The sequence below is a fragment of the Apodemus sylvaticus genome, chromosome 19, assembly GCF_947179515.1.
Source record: "Apodemus sylvaticus chromosome 19, mApoSyl1.1, whole genome shotgun sequence".
NCBI classification, from domain to species: domain Eukaryota; kingdom Metazoa; phylum Chordata; class Mammalia; order Rodentia; family Muridae; genus Apodemus; species Apodemus sylvaticus.
Window position 1 is genome coordinate 2,024,017 of NC_067490.1, and position 23,842 is coordinate 2,047,858.

A 23,842-nucleotide genomic window follows, 5' to 3' on the forward strand; every position below is an offset into this window, starting at 1 on the left:
GGAATAGAAACCCTAAGACATGCAGTTTTCACGGGTCCTTATGATCTTCAGGCAGAAACACACCTTCTGAATAAGATTATACCTCAGGCTCCTCCCCTGATTGTTACACAACACCACACTCTCCAGTCACAGTGACATAGACACACATAGACACAGACACACACACAGACACCCCACACGTGTGATCCTGGAACTTGGCATGCTGAGGTGAGGCAGGAAGATCAAGAATTCAAGGTCAGAACTAGAGAGATGACTCAGAGGTTGAGAGCACTAACTGCTCTTTCATAGGTCCTAAGCTGGATTCTCAGAAATCACCTGATGGCTCTCAAGCATCTATAGTGAGATCTGGCTCCCTCTTCTGGTGGACAGGCATGTATGCAGGCAGAACACTACATAGGAGAAGCCCGGGGTCCCTCAGGGTCACAGAGTCCAAGAGAAGGAGCTTCCCACACTACCCCCACAGTGCTCAGTCTACACAAACGTCTGATGTCCTCCAGCACCAATGCAGCATGGGTAACATAACCCACACATGGAACGTTCCAGATGCCCTGTGTAGGCTGATATTGTCCAAAACCTACTGTAATAAGCTTACTTAAATGTTTTAACCTCTCTTCTAGCTCACCATCCAGCAGAAGTAGTGGAAAGGAAGAGTTAAGAGGGCAGAGGAGGGTGTGGGCCTGTTTAGAAATAGTTCTTTGGGGCGAGTCCAATCTGCATTGTCAGGATATCAGGAGTTGAGTTCACACGAATCAGCAATGGCAGTTCGGTCCAGAAGGAACTTGATTTTTTTTGGAGGGGGGGCGAAATCTAATACTTTATTTTTACAGAGGAATTTAAAAAGGTTATATGTAAGCTATAAAAACTTTGTGATTTACACTTTGAAAATTGGTTACAGAATAAAGAAAGAAAAACCATCCATAGTAGGTTTTAAGAATGGAAGCTCATATTATACAGAATAAAGCAAAAGGACTCCAACTTATTTAGTTTCTTTCACACATGATTAATTCCATAGTATACAAAAGAGAACAAATAAAATTATGTGTTAAAAGCAAGTAGATTAATTACCATGTTGAGATATTTTCTGTATATATAACACAAATGCTCATTGTATAGCTTAGTATTTCATAAATTCTGAGACTTAGGTATTAGTTTGGGTATTTGTGCATGTAAGAATTATACTTAAAATTTAGTAATATAAATTTGATAAAATGTTAATATACCTCACATTTTCATATTCCTACTGTTAACTTCATGGGAAATTTTGTTGTTGATAGGTTTAGAAATTTTTAATGATCCCATTTTTTTCTTAAATTTTTATTATTTAAATGAATTTTATAAGTCAAACATATTAATAATCTTGAGTATTTTGAGAATCAAATAATACACAAAAAATCTGTTCAACTTTTGTATTCATATCCTTTCATAACCTAAAAATATCATTAATGAATATTTAACACTATCCATAGCTGAGGATCCTATATCTAATGTTGGATACAAAATTGTTTCAAAACATACGAAATACTCTTTGGGAATTAAGCATAGTAAAAGAGCATAAAATAGTAAAAATGAATCATTAAGAAATATACTCAAAAGCCCTTATGTGATACCACCTGACATAGTGAGAGAGCATTTGGGGTTTTTTGGGGGTTTTTTTGTTTGTTTTGTTTTGTTTTTTTTTTTGAATTTGATTTTTTCAAGACAGGGTTTCTGCCGGGCGGTGGTGGTGCACGCCTGTAATCCCAGAACTCCGGGAGGCAGAGGCAGGTGGATTTCTGAGTTTGAGGCCAGCCTGGTCTACCAAGTGAGTTCCAGGACAGCCAGGGCTATACAGAGAAACCCTGACTCGAAAAAAACCAAAAAAAAAAAAAAAAAAAAAAAAAAAAAGACAGGGTTTCTCTGTATAGACCTGGCTGTCCTGGAACTCACTCTATAGATCAGGCTGGCCTCAAACTCAAAAATCTGCCTGCTTCTGCCTTCCAGAATGCTGGATTACAGGTGTGCTGCACCACCACTGCTTGGCTGTGGGAGAGTATTTAAAGCGTATCATATATCTGTGTATATTGTCTAACAATTAGTTTACTTAAAAAAGATTACCAGTGTTTCTAGGAGAGAAATAATTTGGGGGGGGGGGAGTTTTGAGACAGGGTTTCTCTGTGTAGCCCTGACTGTCCTGGAACTTACTCTGTAGACCAGGATGGCCTCAAACTCAGAAATCCACCTGCCTCTGCCTCTCAAGTGCTGGGATTACAGGCATGCGCCACCACTGCCCGGTAGAGAGAAACAATTTTAACAGTAAGTATATTTTAAAATTTTCAAAATAGGAAAAACTCCTTGAAGTTAAACATTAAGAAAATGCTAATTTTAAGCAATGTGAAAAATTATCAATATTTCCATGATGTATGTAGATGATGATTTTAATATTTTCAACTGTTAATATTCAACAGACAGGATAATTATTTTAAGGTATATTTCATTGTTATGTCTCCCTTTTCATTTCTGATTTTGTTGATTTGGATACTGTACCCTCTGGTTAGTCTGGCTAAGGGTTTATCTCTCTTGTTGATTTTCTCAAAGAACCAGCTCCTGGTTCCAGAAGAAACTCTGAGGCTCTACCAATCGCCCTGAGTCTGCAGAAGCAGGAAGAAGCTGCCGGAACACCACCAGAAGTTCTTTGGTTTGTTTCTCTCTACAAAGTCATGACAATCGATCAGCAAAGAAGGCAAGGCTAACCAATGCCACAGCATCGTCAGTGAGGACCAGCACAGAGTGGCAAGGTGAACCAATGCCACACAGCGTCGTCCGTGGTCTGTTGGGTTATATTCACACCCTTTCCAAACATCACGTGTTCTCTCAAGAGGACGTCTCTCACGCTCTAGCCAAACATCACACACCCCTTTTCCAGGAAGCTTCCAGAAAAGCACCATGTGTCTGCTTCAGCAAAGTCATCCTCCTATAAAACAGATTCCAGAAAAAACATCACATAACCAAACTTTGAGTCTCCAAAGAAACCAGAAATTTCCACTTCAGGCCTGGTTCTCCTAGATTAGGTCCTCACATTAGCTGGCTGTGTTCCCAAGGGGCTTCTTGTACTCCACCCATGTCTGTTTTTAATAGGTAGTCTCTAATTCCATCTTTATCCCAAAGCTTTAGTATGGGCCTTTGAAATAACAGAGACCCCTTGTCTGCTGACTGGTTTTCAAACATTGGGAATGTGGCTCAGTGATTAGAGTGCCCACCTTGTACACCACAGACCCCAGGATCAATTCCTCAACACCTCCAATAACAGGGGGTGCCACCCAGGCCAGCATGGTGAGGTGAGGTGCTTGCCAGAGAAGGCTCTCCAAGGTTGTCTTTTGACTCCCTCCATTCAACATGTACACTACAGCTGGGGAGTGCCCTCATTCACACACCATACACATAAAGCAATAATGTGAATACATAACAGGTAAAATAGATTGCAATCTCTGTGACTGTCCTTGCATGGGTTGCCCTTCAATCCTCTCTGCAGCTTCTCATCACAATGTGGGTTTTGGACACAGGAAAATTCGCCCACTGGAAAGTTTTGAGGCAAAGCGGAAACAACTTATACAGATGTGTTTGTGTGTTTGTATACATACGTGTTTTCATGGCCTTCATCATGAAACCATTGTGAGTCCTATTTTTCATTTTTATTGCATTGATTTAATAATATGTGCAGGGATGTAGGGGAAAACAGGAGAGGCCCGCGTTCCCATATAGAGATGACTGGCACCTGTGTACCTGTAGAGGGAATCTGCCTGTCTAGGGGGTAAGGTCCTTGCCCAGACCATTATGGCGCGGGCCCCATGCACCTGTAGAGGAAGACTGGCTGGGCAGGAGAGTCTTTGTTCTGGTCTGGTGGCTGGAGACCCTGAGGCCTGCTTCATTGCTCCTACATGGCATGTTTTGATAAGAAGAGGCTGTTCATGGTTTTAAAGCTTCATTATAAAAAGGTGGGAAAAGAAAAGAGAGAGAGAAGTAAAGAGAGAAAGAAAAGAGAGGGGTGACAGCCGGCCATGACCGTGTGGAAAGAGGGGAAAAGAATGGGGAGAGGGGGAACAGGGAGAGAAGAAGAGAGACAAGAGAGAAGGGTGCAGAGAAAAAGCAAGAGAGTGGGGAGGGGCCAAACAGCCCCTCTTATAGTGGGCTGGGTTACCTGGGTGTTACCAGGTAACTGTGGGGCAGGGAAAACCTGGCTGTAGTCAAGTGACTGTAGGGGTGAAGTTGAGACAGAACACTGGGCCTGGGCCTAAGTGACTGATGGCCACAGGATTATAGAGTTGAGGAGTCAGGAGTATGGAGTTGGTGTCAGGAGCCTAGGTATCTGGGAGCATGGCTCATGTTCTGTCCCCTATAGAATATCCTACTGGGTCTCTGGAGTAAGCCTCACTCAACCAGGCCACAGACTGCCTTTCACGGTCCCTCACAGGGATGTGCATGTCGTGATGCCTGTGTGAGGCTCAGAGGATAACTTACAGGAGTCAGGCCTCTCCATTCACCATGTGGCTTCTGTGGATCAAACTCAGGGAGCCAAGCTTGGTGACAAGAACCTCACACGCTGAGCCATCTCGATGGCCCCTTGGAGACCCTTGTGTCTGAACATTTCCTTTGGAAAGTTGCTTCATTCCTGGACTTGGCACATATAAGACTTGCCCACCATGACATTAGAAAAGGCATTTCCTGGCCAGATGGGCACCAGCATTGCCTTGGGTGACTCTGGAGAGACAGGCCTTCTTGCCCAGGTTCCTTCTGTGGCAGTGTCAGCTGCACCTGTGAGAGGCCAAACCTTTTATGTTCAGACTCCATTTTAGAGAACTTGAACTCAGGCAAACTAACAGCTCGGTACCTAGGATTAGTTTCTAAGTTACCTCCCAACAAAACCTGATCCTAGCTCAAGTCTCTAGGCTAACCCCCAACAGGTCCTGTGTCTCTAGGTTATACCCCCCAAAAGACCTGCACCCCCAGGATACAAGCCCATCCTCAGTCTAATGACCACCAATGCAGAGGGAAGCAGAAATTAAGTTTATGATGTGACTCCCAGCACCATCCATTTAAAGGTTATAGTAACTTCCCAATTAGATGTTTTCACATTTACTCCCCACTTCATATTAAGTGAATGAATACTTAATATGAAGCCTTGCCCAGATAGATATTCAGGTCTCCTCATCACCAAAACTGTCCTGCAGATGCGGTACACTGGCCTGAGCTACCTCAAATAAAAAGTACCTACTGTGATTACATCGGATTGGCTCCTGTCTGGTTTTGGGGGTGGGTCACTAACATTTCCCTGGCACTACACCTGGAAGATCCCGATTTGCCCTGAGAGCTTGGGTGTCACTGTGTTAGTTACTGTGGTCCTTTGAATAAGATGACCCCATATTCTTGGTCACTTGAATACTTACTTCCCAGTTGGTGCTGTTTGGGGAGGCTTAGGAGGTGTGGCCCTGCTAGAGGAAGTACATCACTGGGGGCGTGGTTGGAGGTGTGAGCTCTCAGCTACTCCTGCTGCCATGCCTGGTGTTTGCTGTCATGATGGTGATGGATTCTTAACTCTTTGGGACCCTAATCCCTAGAGAAACGTTCTATAAGTTTCCTTGGACATGATGTTTTATCACAGCAACAGAAAAGTAACCAATACAGTTCGGTTTTCCATCCCTGTGGCTTAATATCTGACAAGACACAGCTTAGGGAGAAAGGGTCTATCCTGGTGTATTGTAGTCCATAACGCTAAATCCGTTACAGTGGGGCAGGCCCTTCCTTCCTGCTCCAGCCTATGGCTCACCTCAGTAAAATGCCCCACAGGAGCTGCCCAAAATGGCGGCTCCTACTAAAATGGTGGCTGCACTATATCTCCTTAGCCTGCAGGCATCACAAGAGCTGTCCATGGTGGTAACACCTTCATTCCTGCTTCAGCCTGTAGCCTTGGTGAAACATGTCAGGAAATGCCCACAATGGCAACAGTTCTCCAGTCCCCAGCAGCCCCACACAAATGGCACCTCAGCAAAAACCAGCTGCATCTGTGAAGCACTTCCCACTCTAACCCATGTGCCCCATGCCGGGGAAAAGGGGGAGAAGAAGAAAGTTAGCAATCTCTCAGCAGAAAAACCCCATGACAGCAATGTGGCTCAGCCTGCCAAGGGCATATGGGAGGAGCTAGACTTCTTTTATAAGCGGGGTTGTGTCACAGCTGAGGATTCCTGTTTGCTATCCTGACACCACTGACCTGGACACTGGAGGCTCCTGACAATAGGAGATTGAAATTGCCCCCAAGGAACTCCTTCTAAACAGCAAACAGCTGAGCCTCCTGGTTTCTTCAGGATCGAGCTGCTTTTGCTGAATCTGTGAACTGAACTGTTGATATCCTGACAACATATATTGGATATGCTCCAAAGAACCGTTTCTAAACAGGGCCACTCCCCCTGTATCCTCATATCCTTTCTTTTCCACAACCTCTGGTGGGTGGTGGGCTAGAAGGAAGGTTAAGCATTTAAGATCCCTTAATAAAAATAGGTTTTAAAAAATCTAAGCCAATTATCTCAAGTGTGGATGTGCTCCTGAGAGTTCAACAGAAAATCACATCCTATACCTGAGAACCCTGGAAAAGACACTGGAGAGAAGGATCAGATATCACCACAGTACCATGGGACAGCATAGCTTCAACACGGCATCATTAGAAGCTAAAGCAAATGGGTGGCAGGAAATGTAGAGTGACTTATCTTGTACACCTGGCACACTGAAGGATCCCTAGTTGATTCTCTGATCTTTAGTTCTGGGGCCTCGTAAGCCTGACGATAGGACAAAGCTCTGTCCTTCCCTGTGTCCTTGTGATGACAGACTCTCAGCATGTGCTCCATAGTGATGGAGAGAGCAGAGCTTGGAGTGACCCAGCCACGGAGTGACCCCATCACAGATAATAACTGACTGAGCCCGACCTGGCACAGCTCTGTTCACACTAAGTTCCCACAGCCTCATCTTATCCCACCAGATACACACAGCATAGTGACACAGATTCTGCAAGGTTCTCCATATGTCATTTATATCTTCAAAAAATTCTAAGTATTCTCAATCCATGAAATTAAGAAGCAATCGACCCTCAGGACCAAGATGTGAGCAATCAAGTTCACATCCAGATTCTTATTCTCAGTGTGGAAGTGAGGAGCTGCAGCTCAGGGCAGCATGGAGCTGACAGGATGCAGATGTCCCCCAGTGTGTGGCTGGACCAGGAAGGTTGGCTGTGGAAGGGAACACAGGGCAGTGCAGGGACAGGGTCCTGTGTGCAGGGCAGGCTGGGCTCCACAGTTCTTCACATTGAGCCCCGAGGCTCACAGGGAATATCAGACACTGTTGTCTAAAGAAAACTGAGGGCTCTGGATGTCACAGGAGAGACCTGAACACACTGGCTGTCACTCAGTCCACTCCAGGCAGCTGTCTTCATGCTAGAGAATGAGAGTCATGAACCATCACTGTGAAGTCAACATCCCAACAACCCACAGCTCACAGAGGATTCTGGGACTCCCTGAAACCCAATCATGTCCACATTGCCCCTCCCCAATCAGACCCCAGAGTGTCACATTTACAGTCTGGGAGAGACATATCAGAGCTCTGGGAGCTGTCCCTGTCTAGGGTAAAACAAAACAAATGTTTCTGCATATCTACATGTATGTATTCATATCATGGTACAACTCAAGCTCCCAAGAGATGTCTCTGGAGGGGCTATTATGGATTCCTAGAGCTCTCATCACCTCCAGTTTCACTCCAATGTCCCCAGGACAATCCTGTCCCCACACTAACCTGGAGCTGGAGCATAGTCTCCTCCTTGTCCACCTGTGGGAAGGAAAGCTGTGAGTTCAAGGAAGACCTTGACACTAGGAAGTTCCTAGAACTGACACAGACCCAGGTGGAGACAGTAGCAATGTGGGGTGTGGCTGTGTTTCCCATTAATGAGTAGAACACACTTCTAAAGGAGGCTGAGAGAAAATCCAGACCCTGCCCTTTTCTACCTGTGTTTCTCCTCCTCTTCATCACAAAAGCCACCACAGCTCCAATGATCACAGCTCCAAGGACAACCAGAACAGCAATGATCACCATGGTGGAGTCGGTGGATGGAGGAGGCTCTGGGAGGGACAGGTACAGGAAATGAAGGTGAGGGTCATGACCCCAGCTCTCAGCCCTGACCTGCTCAGGGTCTGCAGAAGGCTCCAGCTTTCCCTGACCCCAGCTCTGCACCCACACCCTCCTTACCCCATCTCTGGGTGAGGGGCTCAGACAGCCCCTCATGGTGCACATGACATGTGTAATTCTGCTCCTTCCCAAGAGGCACCACCACAGATGCCCACTTCTGGAAGGTTCCATCCCCTGCAGGCCTGGTCTCCACAAGCTCCATGTCCTGGGTCAGCTCCTCCCCATTCAACTGCCAGGTCAGGGTGATGTCAGCAGGGTAGAAGCCCAGGGCCCAGCACCTCAGGGTGACATCACCTTCAGGTCTGGGGTGATGGGCCACATGTGCCTTTGGGGGATCTGTGTGGAAAATGTAAGAAATCCCACAATTAACAAGACAAACTGAAATCTACACAAGACTCAGTTAATTCAATGATGACACTGAACTATGTGTGTGTTTGACACTTCAAGTTTCATGGCACTAGTGACCTGCAGGCAGAGCTGGTCCCCTGAGCACAGAACTGCACATGTTCCTGGGGGACTCAGAAGCTAAGAGGGAATCCACATGAGCCAGTGGGTCAGCATGGTCGTCCTTATGTGATGTTCTATAGCATGAGACAGGTAGTCACAGAATGGAAGATGGGATGGAAAATAGGTAATTTAATCTGTGCTTGAGTTCAAATCAAAATTAGAAATTAGGGCCATGTGCTACTGGAAGGGTGCCACTACCGAGACTCAACCACTGTGGTCATCTTGCTGACCAGCATAACTGTCAGTCCAAGTGAGCAGCCATCACACAGTGTGCAGCAAAAATGTGGTTGAACTTCTCACACTCAGCCAGAGAAAATGACTCCCAGGCCCTGCCTCTGCAGGACAAGGTACAGGTGTGTCACAGAGAATCCCTGGAGTGTGCTGTGGACCCCAGTGCAGCACTCACTGAACACAGCGGGCTCACAGGGTGTGAGGATCTTCCCTCTCACTCCAGCCCTGGATGGCAGAAGACCCTGTCTCTCAGAGTCCAATTCCTGATTCACTAGGGGAGCACTGTAACTTGTGGGGGCAAAGGAAGAACAGGAGGCTCTGGATGTTTAGTTCTGACAGGAACCAGTCTAAGTTCTCAAAAATCTCCCTTTTAAGGGAACCATGATTTACCTTGTCTAATTATTTATGTTAGCAGTCTCCCCTAGTAGTTGTGGAGACTGATATAAATGAAAATACAAGGGCATGGAGAAACAGGGTCACTGCAGTGCAGACAAAACCTGACTAGAAACAAAATAACGCCCTCAAAAATAAATAAATAAATAAAAAGCCAGGCGGTTTTGCACGCCTGTAATCCCAGCACTCTGGGAGGCAGAAGCCGGCAGATTTTTGAGTTAGAGGCCAGCCTGGTCTACAGAGTGAGTTCCAGGACAGCCAGGGCTACACAGAGAAATCCTGTCTTGAAAAAAAAAATCCAAAAAACAAACAATGAAAAAAAAAAACAAAAAGAAAGAAAGAAAAAGAAAAAAGAAAGAAAAGAAAAAAGAGAATGTAAGAAATAGGGCGGCGGCGGTGGTACACACTTTTAATCCCATTACTTGGGAGGCAGAGGCAGGTGGATTTCTGAGTTCGAGGCCAGCCTGGTCTAGAGTGAGTTAAAGGACAGCCAGGTCTACACAGAGAAACCCTGTCTTGGAGAACCAAAACGAAAACCAAAACCAAAAAAAAAAAAAAAAAAAAAAAAAAAAAAAAAAAAAAAAGAAGGAAAGAAAGAAAGAAAGAAAAGAAAAAAGAAATTCCATGGTTTATATTCCTCCAGGGTCCCCCATAAGGGCTCCTGTGACCACTCACCACTGTAGGAATAGATAGAGTTGGGTTGTGGAAGGGATGCAAACCCCACAGACAGGGAGGGATCTGTGAGAATCTTTTCTTTGGAAAGTTCTAGAAACTGGGGAACCAGGCTAGTGTAGGGGAGCCCATGTCTCCCATCAGGTAAAGGAGACTTCTGGTCCTGAGGTGTGAGGGCTGACACACTCAGCATGACAGGAGTCCGTGTCCACAGACAGTGGGTGTGAGCAGAGAACCAGGCCTGGGAGAGGCCATGGCTGACAGAGGCTTCAGACTGCAGGGAGCCGCCATTGCTAAGTGGGGGAAATTCTCTCCTTCCCTCCTGACACAGCCTGGGCACTGTCCAGGGAGGAGGCTGAGCCCTGGGAGAGGCAGTGCAGTCACTGTGATGAGGATCAGGAGACCCAGGGACACTGTCTCCCCTCTGAGACAGGGGCATCGCCCCAGCTGAGGGTTTCTTCTTCCCCAGGACTGAGCCCCAGCCCGAGGGCAGAGGGAGGAGCTGCCCGCGGCCCCTGCACCTGTGCGCAGCAGCGTCTCCTTCCCGAGCTCCAGGTATCTGCCGAGCCACTCCACGCACTCGCCCTCCAGGTAGGCCCTGTGTCTCTCTGCAGCACCAGCCTGCTCCCACTTGCGTCGGGTGATCTGCGCCGCCACGTCCGCCGCCGTCCACGTTTTCAGGTCATCGTTCAGGGCGATGTAATCGCGGCCGTCGTAGGCGTACTGCTGGTACCCGCGGAGGAGGCGCCCGTCCGAGTCCACGTCACAGCCAGACATCGTCTGGATTGTGTGAGAGCCTGCGGGACCCCGCGGTCAGCCCCGCCCCGGCCACCCGCGGACTCCTCCAAACTGAAAGGGAAACCGGCCCGGGTCGGTTCTGCTCCCGAACCTCGGACTTGGGACCCGGGACGTCTCCGGCCCCTGTGTCGGGACGTGGAGGGGTCGTGACCTCCGACCCGGGGTCACTCACCGGCCTTGCTCTGGTTGTAGTAGCCGCGCAGGGTCCTCAGGTTCACTCGGAAAATCTGCTCATGGCCCTTGGCGATCTGTGTCTCCTCCTCCCAATACTCCGGCCCCTCCTGCTCCATCCACCCCGTGCGCGGCTCGTATCTCGGATTCTCCGCGTCGCTGTCGAAGCGCACGAACTGCGTGTCGTCCACGTAGCCGACTTCCACGTACCGGGGCTTCCCGAGGCCGGGCCGGGACACGGCGGTGTGGAAATACCGCATCGAGTGTGAGCCTGGGGGCGGCGCGCGGTGAGACCCCGACCTCCTCCCGGGACCCCGGGCGGGCGCGCGGGCCGGGAGGGGAGCAGGGCGCGGGGCTCGGGACGCGGGTGGAGAAGGGGCGGAGGGTCCGGTGGGCGACGCAGGGACGCGGCTTCCCCGGTGCCGCCCCCGCCCCTCCCCGCAGAGCCCGTTTCCCTCCCGGCCCCGCACTCACCCGCGCGGGTCTGGGTCGGGACCAGGGCGGCCGCCAGCAGCAGGAGCAGCGTGCGCGGCGCCATCGCCCCCATCTGGGATCCGGGCGTCAGAGTCCCGCGGGCTGCGTGGACTTTATAACCTGTGCCCGCGGCGACGGTGATTGGATCACCAGGATCGCGTCACCCAATGGGGGCGAGAGCTGCGGGCGCGTCATCAGTGTCCGGGCAGAAGGACCTGACCCAGGTTAGGAGCAGAAGTGCAACTGAGGAGATGGGGAATCCCCAGCCCTGGGCTTCCCCACCCTGACCTCACCTCCTGGAGACTAAGACTTTACCTCAACCCTGTGCTGTAGGAGAGGCGCTGGGCTGCGAGCCCCACACGGACCGCACAGAGATCAGTCTCTGTTCACCGGCAGTGGCTGTAAAGAGGAAACTTTGCCTGTTCCCTCAGGATTTCTCTTCTCAACCTTGGCCTACACTCCTCGTGTTTCCTACACTCCTCGTGTTTCCCACACTCCTCGTGTTTCCCACACTCCTCATGATTCCCACACTCCTCGTGTTTCCCACACTCCTCGTGTTTCCCACACTCCTCGTGACTCCTCGTGATTCCTCACAGATGGAGCCTCTGTAGTTCCAGATGGCTGTGCTTTATTTACAAGGATCTTCATTCCCAGTACTGAGATTGTCCACGTGGACATGGGTCATTCAGTGGATTCACTGAAGAGAGACCCCTGTGGAGACCACAGACAGCAGGGCACTGACCCCTGTCTACACTGCACTTCCCTGTGTCTGCACTTCCACGGACAGTGGCCTTAGTGACTCAGTCACAGGTGGAGAGGAACTGTCACCGACTCTAACACAGAATACTGATGACAGTGTGGTAGGAGTTGTGTAACCTGTGACCCTCTCAGTCCCTCTCTGACCTTCACTCACACTGTGAGCTGATGAGCTGAGGGACACGAATGTCACAGCTGTGTGGGACACTGCATCTGACAACAGAGTTGGCCCCAGAGTACCTCAGGCCTGTGCAGTGTGGACACTGGAGGAAAGATGATTCTCACGCCGAGAGTGCACGCTGGTGAGGTGAGGTTTCAGCCCTGATGAGTACTGTGTGGAAAAATTAAATTCATACATTTGTATCTGTGGACTTTGACCTGATCTCTTCAAATCACAACCACAGGTAACTGAACTGGAAAGTGAGAGCAGAGATGGGCGGGGACTCCTGCACAGTCACATGTCACACACGGAAATAAATGTCGGTGAGCACGGGTGTGAACTCCAGTCACTTCCTCATGCAGGTGTCCACAGCCACCCCTCAGCCTCACCAGGACTCAGAGGCACCTGTTCCATGAGGCCCTCCAGGGTCCCACCTGTGGAAGATGAAAGAGAAGCATCACGGTCTTGGGCAACAGCGCCGCCTGGTGGAGGAATAGAAGAGGACAGCGCCTGAGCCCACAGAGCTGTGGGTAAGGGGATCCAGACTGGCTGAGCTGCCCCAGGATATTTGAGCTGCAGCCCCTCCCCCTTCTCATCTGGGCCACACCTTCTGCTGGAAGCCTCCAGGAAGCCATGGAAGAAGGGAAGGCTTGCTCTCTGTCTGCTTGCTCCTGCTCCTGCTGCATCTGTGGGACATCCCTACTTGCCCTCCTTGCTCTGAATAATGACAGCAGACTTACATTTATTATGAATGCCTGGGCTTTATGCTAGGCCTGTTCCCAGCTCTCTCCTAACTCAGTCATCCATTTATACTATTCTAAGTTCTGTCATGTGGCTGGTCACCTCTCCTCAGTTTCACACATCCTGCTTCCTCAGAGTCTGGGTGGAGAATCCCCCATGCTTCTCTCTTCCCAGAGTTTCTCTCTCTGACCAGAATCCTGCCTTCTACTCTCCTTTGCTACAGGACATAGGCTTTTTATTTTACCACGCAGAAGGTGCTTTAGGTAGACAAGGTAGGACAGAGAATCATCTTCACACAGTGCACAACAACATTACTTCAGCATTGCCCCCTTTATTCCTATAAAAGGCACTTTCTCTCAAATCATAAACTATATAAAGTAAGAACAAGTATAAAAACTTAATTTTAAAATGTTAAGAATTTAATTAAGAATTATTATTAAGCTGGGTGGTGGTGGCACACGCCTGTAATCCCAGCACTCTGGGAGGCAGAGGCAGGCAGATTTCTCAGTTCAAGGCCAGCCTGGTCTACAGAGTGAGTTCCAGGACAGCCAGAGCTACACAGAGAAACCCTGTCTCAAAAAAAACAAAAAAAAAAAAAAAACAAATTAAAAAAGAATTATTTATTTAAGAAGAATTAATTTTAAAATTAAAATTTTAATTAATTATTAATATAAAATAAAAGAATTATATTAGTAATGTCTGGTTCATTTGTTTTTGACAACCATTGAGAAATTACTCTATTATCTGTCTTATCAATCCAAAGTCCTATATGTCCTATTAGTCCAAATCTGTGTCTAATTCCCGTTCTATTATAACTTGAAATTATTCAACTAAAAATTCTTCCTAGACCTAAATCAATTTCTTACATCCTAAACAACTTAAGCTACTGTGAAACTGTAACTATCTAGTCTTCCTCCCCATCAGTGACCTGAGAAGGATGAATGTTACCTGAGAAACAGAAAGTGCAGAGCAAGCAGCTTCCTTCCAAAGCTGTGGGAATGGCAGAGATGGCTGCCTGGACAGTCACCCAAGGCTCTTCTGCAGTGCTGGGGCATCCGTCTTCAGGCTACTGGCCTGGTATATGACAGACATTTTTGTGAAGCAGGAATATTGAAGAACTTCCCCAACTCTTGGCAAAGCTTATCAGTCAACTTCCTCCATGTCCTGCTTGTCCACTGTTAGGACAGCATGCAGTCTGCAGTTGAAGCAAGGGCAGGATTTTGGCTGGTGCCTTGCTTTGCCACATTTGAAGCACAATCCATATGAAATTTCTTCAGTGCCCACCATCCTCTCTGAATTAAAATGGGGGTGCTGCCAGACACAGTCTTACCTCAGTGTTATGAATTATGACCTCCCCCTGCCCACTGCTCTCAAGAATAGCAGCCAGCAACCTGACCACCCACCTCCTGAATAACAAGAAGAACAGGTTTCCAGCCTTCAGGGGAGGGGCTTGGTCTGCCTTTTTTTCTTGGGAGAGAGGGATCATTAAAGATGGAGACTTGAACCAAAAGCCATGTGTTTTAAGTCTCTCCATGTAATTTCTCTTGCAGCCTGTTCCTTACCCATCTCTCCTTCCAGAAAACCCATGGTTAAGATGTGTGAGCTGGCCTCTACACCCACCAGCCTCTCTGAATTAAAATGGGGGTGCTGCCAGACACAGTTATGCTTCAGTGTTATGGAAAGCCTCATGTTAATAAAACAGTTTTGAATACCATCTCCTGTAGATATGTGAGATTTTTGAAGTCCACTTATGTATCTATTGTATATCAGAATAGGTAAATGTTGTTTGTTTCTAGCTATCTACTATCTGTTCAACTTTGGAAACATCTACAAGAGGCTAGAGAAAGGTTATTTCTGTAATTAACAAAAGTAATACCTAACATGTTCATAAATTTGATTGACTACCAACTTGCATTTCTTAATTATCTTGAACTTTTTGCCATAGTTTCTTTCAAGGATTAGAACTTTACATTACATTTTTAATTGAGTTACATAGGTACAATACTTTAACAAGAGTTAAAGAATGTATACACTATGTTGTAGCAAAATATAAGCTTCAATTTATCTACAAACACAAAAATTCAAACCAATGTAAAATATGTGAGACTAGTTGTTGATGTTCTTTAGTCTAAAAGTAGATTAAGCCATCAACCCTTATCCTATCATTCCTTTATAGTCCTGACGTGGAATCTTCTAGTTTCTTTGGAATGTCAGTTATATCAAATGATGGTTTACTGGAGCACACAAAGAAAGAGTGTTTGCTAAAACAGACATGTGAAAGAATGTTTTTCTGAAGCAGACACAGGTGAAAGGATGTTTTGCTATAGCAGCCACGTGACAGGACCTCTGAAGGAGTTTAAATATGACCTTACAGTCGCCTCACAGGCAATGAGCATTGGGCTTTGGTTTGGTTTCCTCCACCTTCCTGTTCTTTGCTAACGGCATGTGTGTATTGGTTTGCCTTAAATAGTTGTTGAGATTCACTTGTGATAATGCCACCACTGAGAGAAACTCTCCAAAGAACTGGCTTGTGAGGCTCCTGAAGCCTCTTGATATGTGACCCTCGCCTCACTGTTTTCTCAGGATAGAACCACAGTTGCTGGTTCGGGCTTGGTGTCTGCCTGCTGAGAGGACTGGGCAGCCACCGCTGGTTCCTGTGTGGGGTCTGCTGGTGAGAAGATTGCACTGCAGCTGTTGATTAGGACTTGGTGTTTGCCACAGGACTGAACTGCTGATGAAGAAGATTGAGCTCGCCCCCAAAGAGCTTTTGTTAAACAGGTCTGCTTCCTCCATATCCTATAACTTTTCTCTTCCACTGCCTCTTCTGGGAGGTGGGCAAAAGGAGAGGCTGAACATTTATTAAAGTAGGTGGGAAAAAATTCATGCCTACATACCCCATTTTTTCTTTTAATCCCTTTCCCAGCTTTCCCCCCTGACATTAGATAGTAGAGAGAGAAAGACAGAAGAAAGAAACAGAGAGAAAGAAATCCTTGAATTCAATATCCTTTTCATTGTGCCATGTTTGACACAAGTGACCAGCCACACTCTCACAATGACAAATATTCATCACCCACCTAACAACCAAATACCTATCACCCCAACTCTTGGGAATGAAGGTGTTGTGTTCTTAAAATTGCTTCCTGCTGTGTGGGAACGATGATATCTTTCAGGGGCCCTAAGGCAGTGAAGATAATGGTCAAGTCCTAAGAAAGCGAGCTGTAACATTGGCTGTCCACACTCTGTGTGGTGTCTAAATACAGAGATTAACTGAAGCCCTGGATGGAGCGGTCTGTGAGGCTGGACAATTGTAACTAGCTGTTTTCAAGTCGTTCTGGATAATTCTGAGGAACAAGCTCTTGAGGCAGTTTGAGGTTGGATCATCTGGGCTATTTGTCTTGTCTTCTTTGGTGTCAGGTCCTTTCTCTGTAAACACAGAAACTTTCATAGGTAATACACATTTCTGCATTAACACATGTGTGGAATGTATGGTGTGCACAGATCAGTTAAAGATGAATCTCTTCTATGTGCAAGAAGGAAAGGCATCAAATGCTCTAAGTCTGTTCGTGCTGTCTACCCAAGCTGCAATATAAATGTCCACCCATTCCATAGGAAAGGGTGACTTGAAGAGCCATGCGGACTTTGTAGCCAACAAGACTTCTTGGCTGACCTCATAGCTGGAGACATTCACGTCTCAGCCAGTTTCAGAGCTGTTTCCAAATAGAGGGATGAGAATTCATGGGTTTGTTTGGCTGGTTAGCTTTTTGTTCTACTTATTTTCTTCCTTCATTTTTGCAGCCATGATTTTGTGGAGGTCTTCCCTGGTCAAATGTAATCTCTACTAATTTTGAATTCATAGCTTTCCTTCTCTTGTTGAAACAAAGACAAACATCTCCTTGAAGTCAGCACATTTCCTTCCTTCCATTCTGAGGTTCTCACATATACACTCTGATCTAATCCAGCAGTCCTTTCTCAACTCCGGTGTTTTTCAGCCGCTGTGTTATCTGTCTCTAGACCTATGAGCAGACTTCAGACAAAGTAGATTCCATGAGGGAGGTAGAGTGTGTAGTCCATGAGGAGGAGCCCTGCACCTCTGTGCACACATGTAAGGAGCTTGACGAGTTTGCTAATTCATTTAAGCGGAAATTTGGGGAATGTGTAGGAATGGATTTTGGGGTGTGGGATAATGGTGGAAGGAACATAAAAGTGTGTCAGGCTGAGTTTTTTGATGTGGGAATGCTGAGTGGAGAACTGATGAAGTAGTAAAGAGCAGATGCAGGTCTCTCTGTGAGTCCCTGGCTGTTCCGGAACTCACTCTGTACACTAGGTTAGTCTTCAACTCAGAGACCTGCCTGTCTCTGGGTATGCACAACCATGGCACAGAAAATGTTTTTTTAAAAAAAAATTATTCATTATATGTAAGTACACTATAGCTGTCTTCAGTCACTCCAGAAGAAGGAGTCAGATCTCATTACGGATAGATGGTGGTGAGCCACCATGTGGTTGCTGGGATTTGAACTCAGGACCTTCAGAAGAGCAGTCAGTGCTCTTAACCTCTGAGCCATCTCTCCAGCCCCCAGAAAATGTTCTTAATCCAATCACAATGCAAGTCTACTGATTTTTGTTTGATCATTTTAGTGTAAAAATAGTCAACAAATGAAAGAAAGGCTACATAATGGTGACAAAAGATCATCTCTGTCCATGAATCAGTTTCTAGACTTGAGCCAGTTTGCAGACCCAGAACCCCTTGAATGAATGAATGGCCCGGTTACCCCGAGTAAGTATCTTATAAAATACATAAAAGGTTTACTGCTAGTGGAACCTACAGGCTTTCACCTGGGTAAACCATACACTGTGGGAAAGAAATAGTCACTTTCCAGGGTCTACTGGATACAAAGTCATAAAAAAGGACACACAGTAACCTATTATCAAATAGAAATGGTATATAAGTAATCAGTCCTGGACACGTTCTAGAAGCACAAGGAAGTTACAGGAAGACTCTGCCCAAATGCCTATGGTCTTGATTCCTGTTACAATGCCATCTGCTGCCAAGCATGCACCTGCAGCCTCATGAGGTGCCTTGTTATTGGAAGACTAAGGAAGAAGAGACCAGGGCCTGCCATGCTGATGGTTCTCATGTTGTGCAGGCACCACAGGAAGTGGACAGCTGCAGCATTACAACCCCTTTCCTGGACAACTCTGAAAGACTCTTCTGAAGGGAAATCGTCACAGTGGGTGGAAGTTCAGGCCACACCCATGCTAATACATTTTATTTGGAAGGGGAAATGGCCAGATATGTGACTGTTCTCTAACTCATGGGCTGTGGCCAATGGACTGGCTGGATGGACAGGGGCATGGAAAGAGCGTGATTGGAACCATCTGGGGAAGAAGCATGTGCACAGATCTCTCCAAATGGGGAAGGGTGTGAAGACACTTGTGTCCTATGTACCTGCTCATCCAAAGGTGACGTCAGCTGGGGAGAAGTTCACTAATCACGTAAGTAGGTGACCCATTCCATGGACAGTCAGTCTCTTTACCCAGCCTTCTCTGTCATTACCCAGTTGGCACATGGACAAAGCGGCTATGGTAGCAGAGATGCGGGTTATGGATGGGCTCGGCAACGTGGACTTCCACTCACTATGGCTGACCTGGTCACAGCTGCTGCTGAAAGCCAGATCTGCCAACAGCAGAGACCAACACTGAGCCCCAGATGTGCCACCATTCCTCGAGGTGACCAACCAGCAACCTGGTGGAGGTTGACCACGTTGAACCAGGTCCTTCCTTCATGGAAAGGACAACACTTGGTACTTGCTGGAGTAGATGCTCATCCTGACTGTGGATTTGCCTTTCCTGCATGTGATGCTTCTGCTGAAACCACCATCAGTGAACTCACAGAATGCCTTATCCACCATCATGTTATTCCACACAGGGTTCCATGTGGTGTTCTGATCAAGGAACTCACTTCATAGCAGAAGTGTGACAGCGGGCCCACGGTCATGGAGTCCTCTAGTCTTACCCTCTAGTGTTCTCCACCAATCTCAGGCACCTGGCTTGACAGAAAGATGGTGTGACTGTCTGAAGACACAGTTACAGTGCTCATTAGGTGACAGCAGCCTAATGGCTTCCTCGGGTGTTGCAGGACTGTCTTGGTTCTGACATGGAGAAGGGCATCCTGAGAAGCTTTGACTGAGGTACCAACTCTGCTGGCTGCTGGGGAGGATAAATATAAACAGCGCCTACCATGGACAGCTCCTGTGGTAGACTTTCACCAAGGCTGCAGACTGAGGCAGGAAAGGTGCTGTCCCTGGCCCTGTAGACAGCTCTGGAGGGGCAGCTCCTGCTGAGGAGGAAATGTGGTTCTCCCCTGTGGACAGCTGCTGTGCTGGATGCAGGCTGAAGAGATGTCGTGGTGGCACCGTTTACACAGGAACCGCCATTTTGACAGCTCCTGTGGGGGCATCTCACTGGAGTGGATAATTTAATCTAAAGTGGTGACATTAGGGATTTTGAGACCTCTGAGGAGCTTTGGACCACTTCTTTTGTCCTATCTGTACCTAGGGGTTGAGAGTGGAATGTGTGCCCTCTGTACTTTTACTGTTCCTGATGGGTGACTGTGGTAAGTGCTGTACTCGAGTTCATCAGTGACCCCAGCTCCCATCTTGGTGGCATGGGTCCTTAATTAGAATATAAAAGATTTGCTGAGTCATTTGTTCGTGCAGTGACTGAAGTTGCTGTTATCAAAAATGTATCCTGCCACTTCAGCCCTGTGTACTGTACTGAGGTCAATCTGATTGTGGCCACAGAGTGAGGCTTTAATACAATCTGAGTCTGTGGGGAAGAGAGAAAGGGTCACAAAATGAGCTCTGCTAGAGGGAGATTCTCTGCTAGAGGCAGATTCTAGAATCTGGAACTAAGTATGGTGAGTGGCAGGAACCAGCAGAGACGAAGGATCTGTCAGTCAGGAATGTGATGCAGTTTGTAGTGTGGAGACGTCGGCACGGCTGAAGGGTAAGTGCAGCATCCTTTCCTAATGCTGCCAACTGGGGCAAGCTCTGGAAGGGGTTGTTGTGGAGACCCTTGTGAGTCAGCAGATGGTACAGGTGGTAAAGAAGAAGAAGACCATTCTGGTCACTCGAAGGTTAACCCTCTTGATTTGCATTTCAGAAGTTCAGCTGCAGAACTTAAGAGCACTGAATACTCTCCCAAAGATTCTGAGTTCAATTCCCAGCAACCCCATGGTGGCTCACAACCATCTGCAATGGGTCCTGATGCCCTCTTCTGGTGTGTCTGAAGACAGTGATACTATACTCACATATATAGAATAAATAACTATTAAAAAAAAAAAAGTTCACCTGCAGCTGGATTGTGCAGACAAGGAGCCTGTCCTTGTATCGTATTGTAGAGTTGGGGAGCGGGGGCGGAAGGAAGGTCCCAGCTGGGGCCTCAGATTCTGAAAGCATATTCTTCTATTTCAATGGCATAGAAGAGTTAAGTCTGAAAGATGTACACTGTCCTTGTGTCCTATTAGACTCCCTCAAATAATCCCGTGTCTTCCCACAGCTCAGCAAAACACCATGAGTCTGTATCAGGTGACATATCCTGAAAATTCCACTTCATTGTTCCAGTTGGCCTGAGACCACAGAAGTGGCAAGAAGCCTCCAGAACACCACCGTTTCCTTCTATGACGTCAGGACAAACAATGACCAGCAGGAATGGCCAGGTACCAATACCATCCAGCATCTTCCACCATCTGTTGTGTCATATTTATATTTCTTCTCAACATCACGTGTTCTTTTACATGCTTGCTTTAGCGAAACAATCTTTCACCTGTGTGTCCCAGCAGACCATCATTTGACATAACTGACCTTCCAAAGAAACCAGAGGTTTCCACTTCAAGAAGAGGAAGCTTACCTAACTGTCATTGGTGACATGGGTTTCACTTGAGCAGTGAGACAGAAGGTGAGACCCCTGCAGGCCAACTGGAGATGGGGACAGGGTCCTAGTGTGGCTCAGTCCCCAGGAATAGGGGCAGCACAGGCTCCAGGAGAGCCCATTCCAGTCACTGCTCCACAATGTAAGTTCTTCTGCTCAGAAGGAAGGGCATCCTAGGACTCAGAGCCCCAGGAATCACACAGCTCTGAGGGGAGAAGGTGTCCCAGGGGAAGGGCACCTGAGACACAGGACCTCAGGACCACACAGCCCTGAGAGGAAGCTGCAGCCAGCTTTTCTGAGGTACTATGAAGATGAAACTTTTGGTGTCTTTGGAAAATCAGTTGTGTTGGATGGTGTTTTGCTGGGGCGAACATGTGAAGGAGTGTTTCCTGAAGCAGACACAGGTGAAAGGATGTTCTGCTAAAGCAAGCTCGTGACAGGACGTGTGATGGGTTCTTGGATAATGGCACACAGGTATTTGTTCATCTTCCATTGCTTTGTGGAACTCTGTTGGGACTCCACAGAGAGAGACGCACCAGCAAAGTTCTGGTGGTGTGCCGGCAGCTTCCTGCTGCTTCTGTGGATGCGGGCTGATTGGCAGAGTGACATCTGTCTGTGACTGATGCAGACCTACTGGAGTTTTGCTAAGATAGACGCACATGGTGAGGTGAGACCCACGGAGGACACCTGCTGCTCTGAGGGAGTGTAAATAGGACCCAGGGGACAGTGACGGGGCGTGGCTTGCTTGCACGGCTAGCTCTGCAATGCTTCTTGGTCTCCTGTCTTCGCTGATCTTCACTTTGTTGAGACAGGCTTGGCAAAGATCGTCTCCTGGTGACTCTGTGGTCCTAATCCCTCCTGCTGACCCATGCCAATCCTGCTGAGACCTGGCTCTTTCTGCAATGTTGTGCCACGAGCACTGCTATCCAGACACTGCCAAACTGGACTGCTGGGAAATCCAGGAAGTGATTGGGGGTGGATCAAAATGCCGCTGCTGACCTGTGAACTGAACTAAACTGATTTCCTGACAACACAGATGGGATTTGCTCCAACGAACTATTTCTAAACAGGCTGATGTGCCCTGTATCCTAATAAACTTTCTTTCCCACTACCTCTGGTGGGTTGTGGACTAGAAGGGAGGTTAAAGCATTTAAGAACCCATATTAAAGGTTGGGCTGAGAAAAATATAACATTGCAGCGCCATCTCTGTGGAGCTGCTGGGGGAGGCTGGAGAGGAGGTTCAATCACTATGGACAGCTCCTGGGGTGGTATTTTACCAAGGTTGAAAGTTGAGGCAGGAAAGGTGTCCCCATTGTGAATAGTTCTTCATGACGGGAGTAGGCTGAGGCAGGAAAGGAGAAGACCGAACATGGACAGCTGCCCCAATGGTTGCAGGCTGAGGAGATGTCAGCTCCACCATTTTTACAGGAGCTGCCTGTGTGGGCACCTCACTGTAGGCTGGGGCAGGAAGGAGACTGTGGACAGCTCCCGCGATGGCTGCAGGCTGAGGAGATGTCAGCCCCGCCATTTTGACAGCATCCGCCAGTGTCCACAGCTCCTGTGGGGCATCTCACTGCAGGCTGGGGCAGGAAGGAGACCGTGGACAGCTCCCATGATGGCTGCAGGCTGAGGAGATGTCAGCCCCGCCATTTTGACAGCATCCGCCAGTGTCCACAGCTCCTGTGGGGCATCTCACTGCAGGCTGGGGCAGGAAGGAGGGACTGACTGCTGCTTTGATGGACTTTGCAGCTCATAGCTTAGGGACCACAGAACTGGTTATTGTTTGAAAATAAAAGCACATTTTATAAGTGCTGGCAAATGTGGGGCAGTGCAGCGTGGGAAGGCTGATGTCCAGAACCTTAGAACAAAAGGCAGGAAAAGGAGGGATGGATACTTTGTTTCAGCAAACAATGTGTTTACTGAGGCTGTTCTTGGGACGCACCCCACATGGATTTCAGCGTAGGTTTTCTTTTCCACTCTCCCGCATTTGGGCTACTTTATAAAAAGGACGAAAGACTTGGCTGAGCAACTGGAAAAAATAGGGGAAGAAATGGAGAAGCTCGTGAATCAAAACACAGAGAGAAAAGGAAGAGAAGAGGGTTCCTTCCTGTCTCTTCTTTCTGAAAATGTATAAAAGTTGGCTGATCAGCTAGAGAGAGTAGAGTAGAGGCAGACAAATTTGAAAATGTCAGAAACAAGAAAAGGGGGAACATATAGGTTCATTCCCAGTGACTGAACCAGAGACAGGAGTTTCCCCAGGTAGACAGGGGAAGGAACAGTGTCAGAGGGCAGTCAAGTCAAAGAATGGAAAAGCAGGAGGATGGTCAGATGAGAAGCCATGTTCAGGAGACCGGGCTAAACTCAGCCCCTGGTGAGGACAGGCTTCCTGGGTCACAGAATCACCAACAGCATCCCAAGTAGTTACACAGCATGTGTCTGCTAATGGAGGAAATCCACAAGTTATGACAAGACAGGATGGCATGCTGTAGAAATGACAGACCTAATGCATGTTCAGGAGGCAGTGATAGCTTATGAGATGCACTTGTCCTATGTGAAACAAACTCTAAATTATTGGACTACTCAACATAGAACTATTTCCCAAATTTGAGGAGAATTGACAGCTGCATTAGAGGCTGGGCCTCAGTTGCAATGGTTGCCAAGGTGGAGCAAAGGCAGGAATTTGGCACAAAGGTGAGGGGAAGAAACAGATCACAGGTCCAGGTGCTGTGGCTGCTGTACAAGGATAGGGTCAGTCTGAAGGTACAACCTCAGAGCCATGCTGTGCAGCAGCCTTGAGAGCTTGGGACAAAG

General features: G+C 47.6%; 1 protein-coding gene and 2 long non-coding RNA genes across 57 annotated transcripts in view; 2 read left to right on the top strand and 1 right to left on the bottom strand.

Annotated features, from left to right (window-relative positions):
- LOC127669438 (uncharacterized) overlaps window positions 1-11,171 on the top strand; it is a 79,045-nt gene extending 67,874 nt beyond the window's left edge. The window contains exon 2 of the long non-coding RNA XR_007974362.1: window positions 11,004-11,171. This is a non-coding gene — a long non-coding RNA (uncharacterized LOC127669438). The remainder of the gene's footprint in view (window positions 1-11,003) is intronic.
- LOC127669409 (H-2 class I histocompatibility antigen, L-D alpha chain-like) overlaps window positions 1-11,567 on the bottom strand; it is a 115,208-nt gene extending 103,641 nt beyond the window's left edge. For 17 of the 50 annotated variants that reach the window (XM_052163267.1, XM_052163250.1, XM_052163251.1 and 14 more), the window contains exons 1-3: window positions 11,446-11,563; window positions 10,973-11,242; window positions 10,524-10,799 (exon numbers count right to left, since the gene is read on the bottom strand). In XM_052163267.1, coding sequence (XP_052019227.1) covers window positions 10,524-10,799; window positions 10,973-11,242; window positions 11,446-11,518 — 619 coding nt within the window. In that variant the 5' untranslated portion in view covers window positions 11,519-11,563. Of the gene's footprint in view, window positions 1-7,405; window positions 7,455-7,530; window positions 7,638-7,809; window positions 7,843-8,018; window positions 8,133-8,259; window positions 8,536-10,523; window positions 10,800-10,972; window positions 11,243-11,445 lie in introns of those variants that run through there. The other 33 variants (XM_052163276.1, XM_052163280.1, XM_052163297.1 and 30 more) reach the window with 7 other exon arrangements.
- A 95-nt stretch (window positions 11,568-11,662) lies between these two features.
- LOC127669437 (uncharacterized) lies at window positions 11,663-18,261 on the top strand. Of its 6 annotated transcripts, XR_007974360.1 has the most exons (4): window positions 11,663-12,508; window positions 12,724-12,891; window positions 15,686-15,880; window positions 18,247-18,261. It is a non-coding gene; the product is annotated as an uncharacterized LOC127669437 (long non-coding RNA). The 6 variants fall into 6 exon arrangements; XR_007974359.1 differs by lacking the exon at window positions 18,247-18,261 and having other exon boundaries at window positions 15,686-15,935; XR_007974358.1 differs by lacking the exons at window positions 15,686-15,880; window positions 18,247-18,261 and adding an exon at window positions 14,653-14,799 and having other exon boundaries at window positions 12,724-14,528.
- The last annotated feature ends 5,581 nt before the right edge of the window (window positions 18,262-23,842 follow it).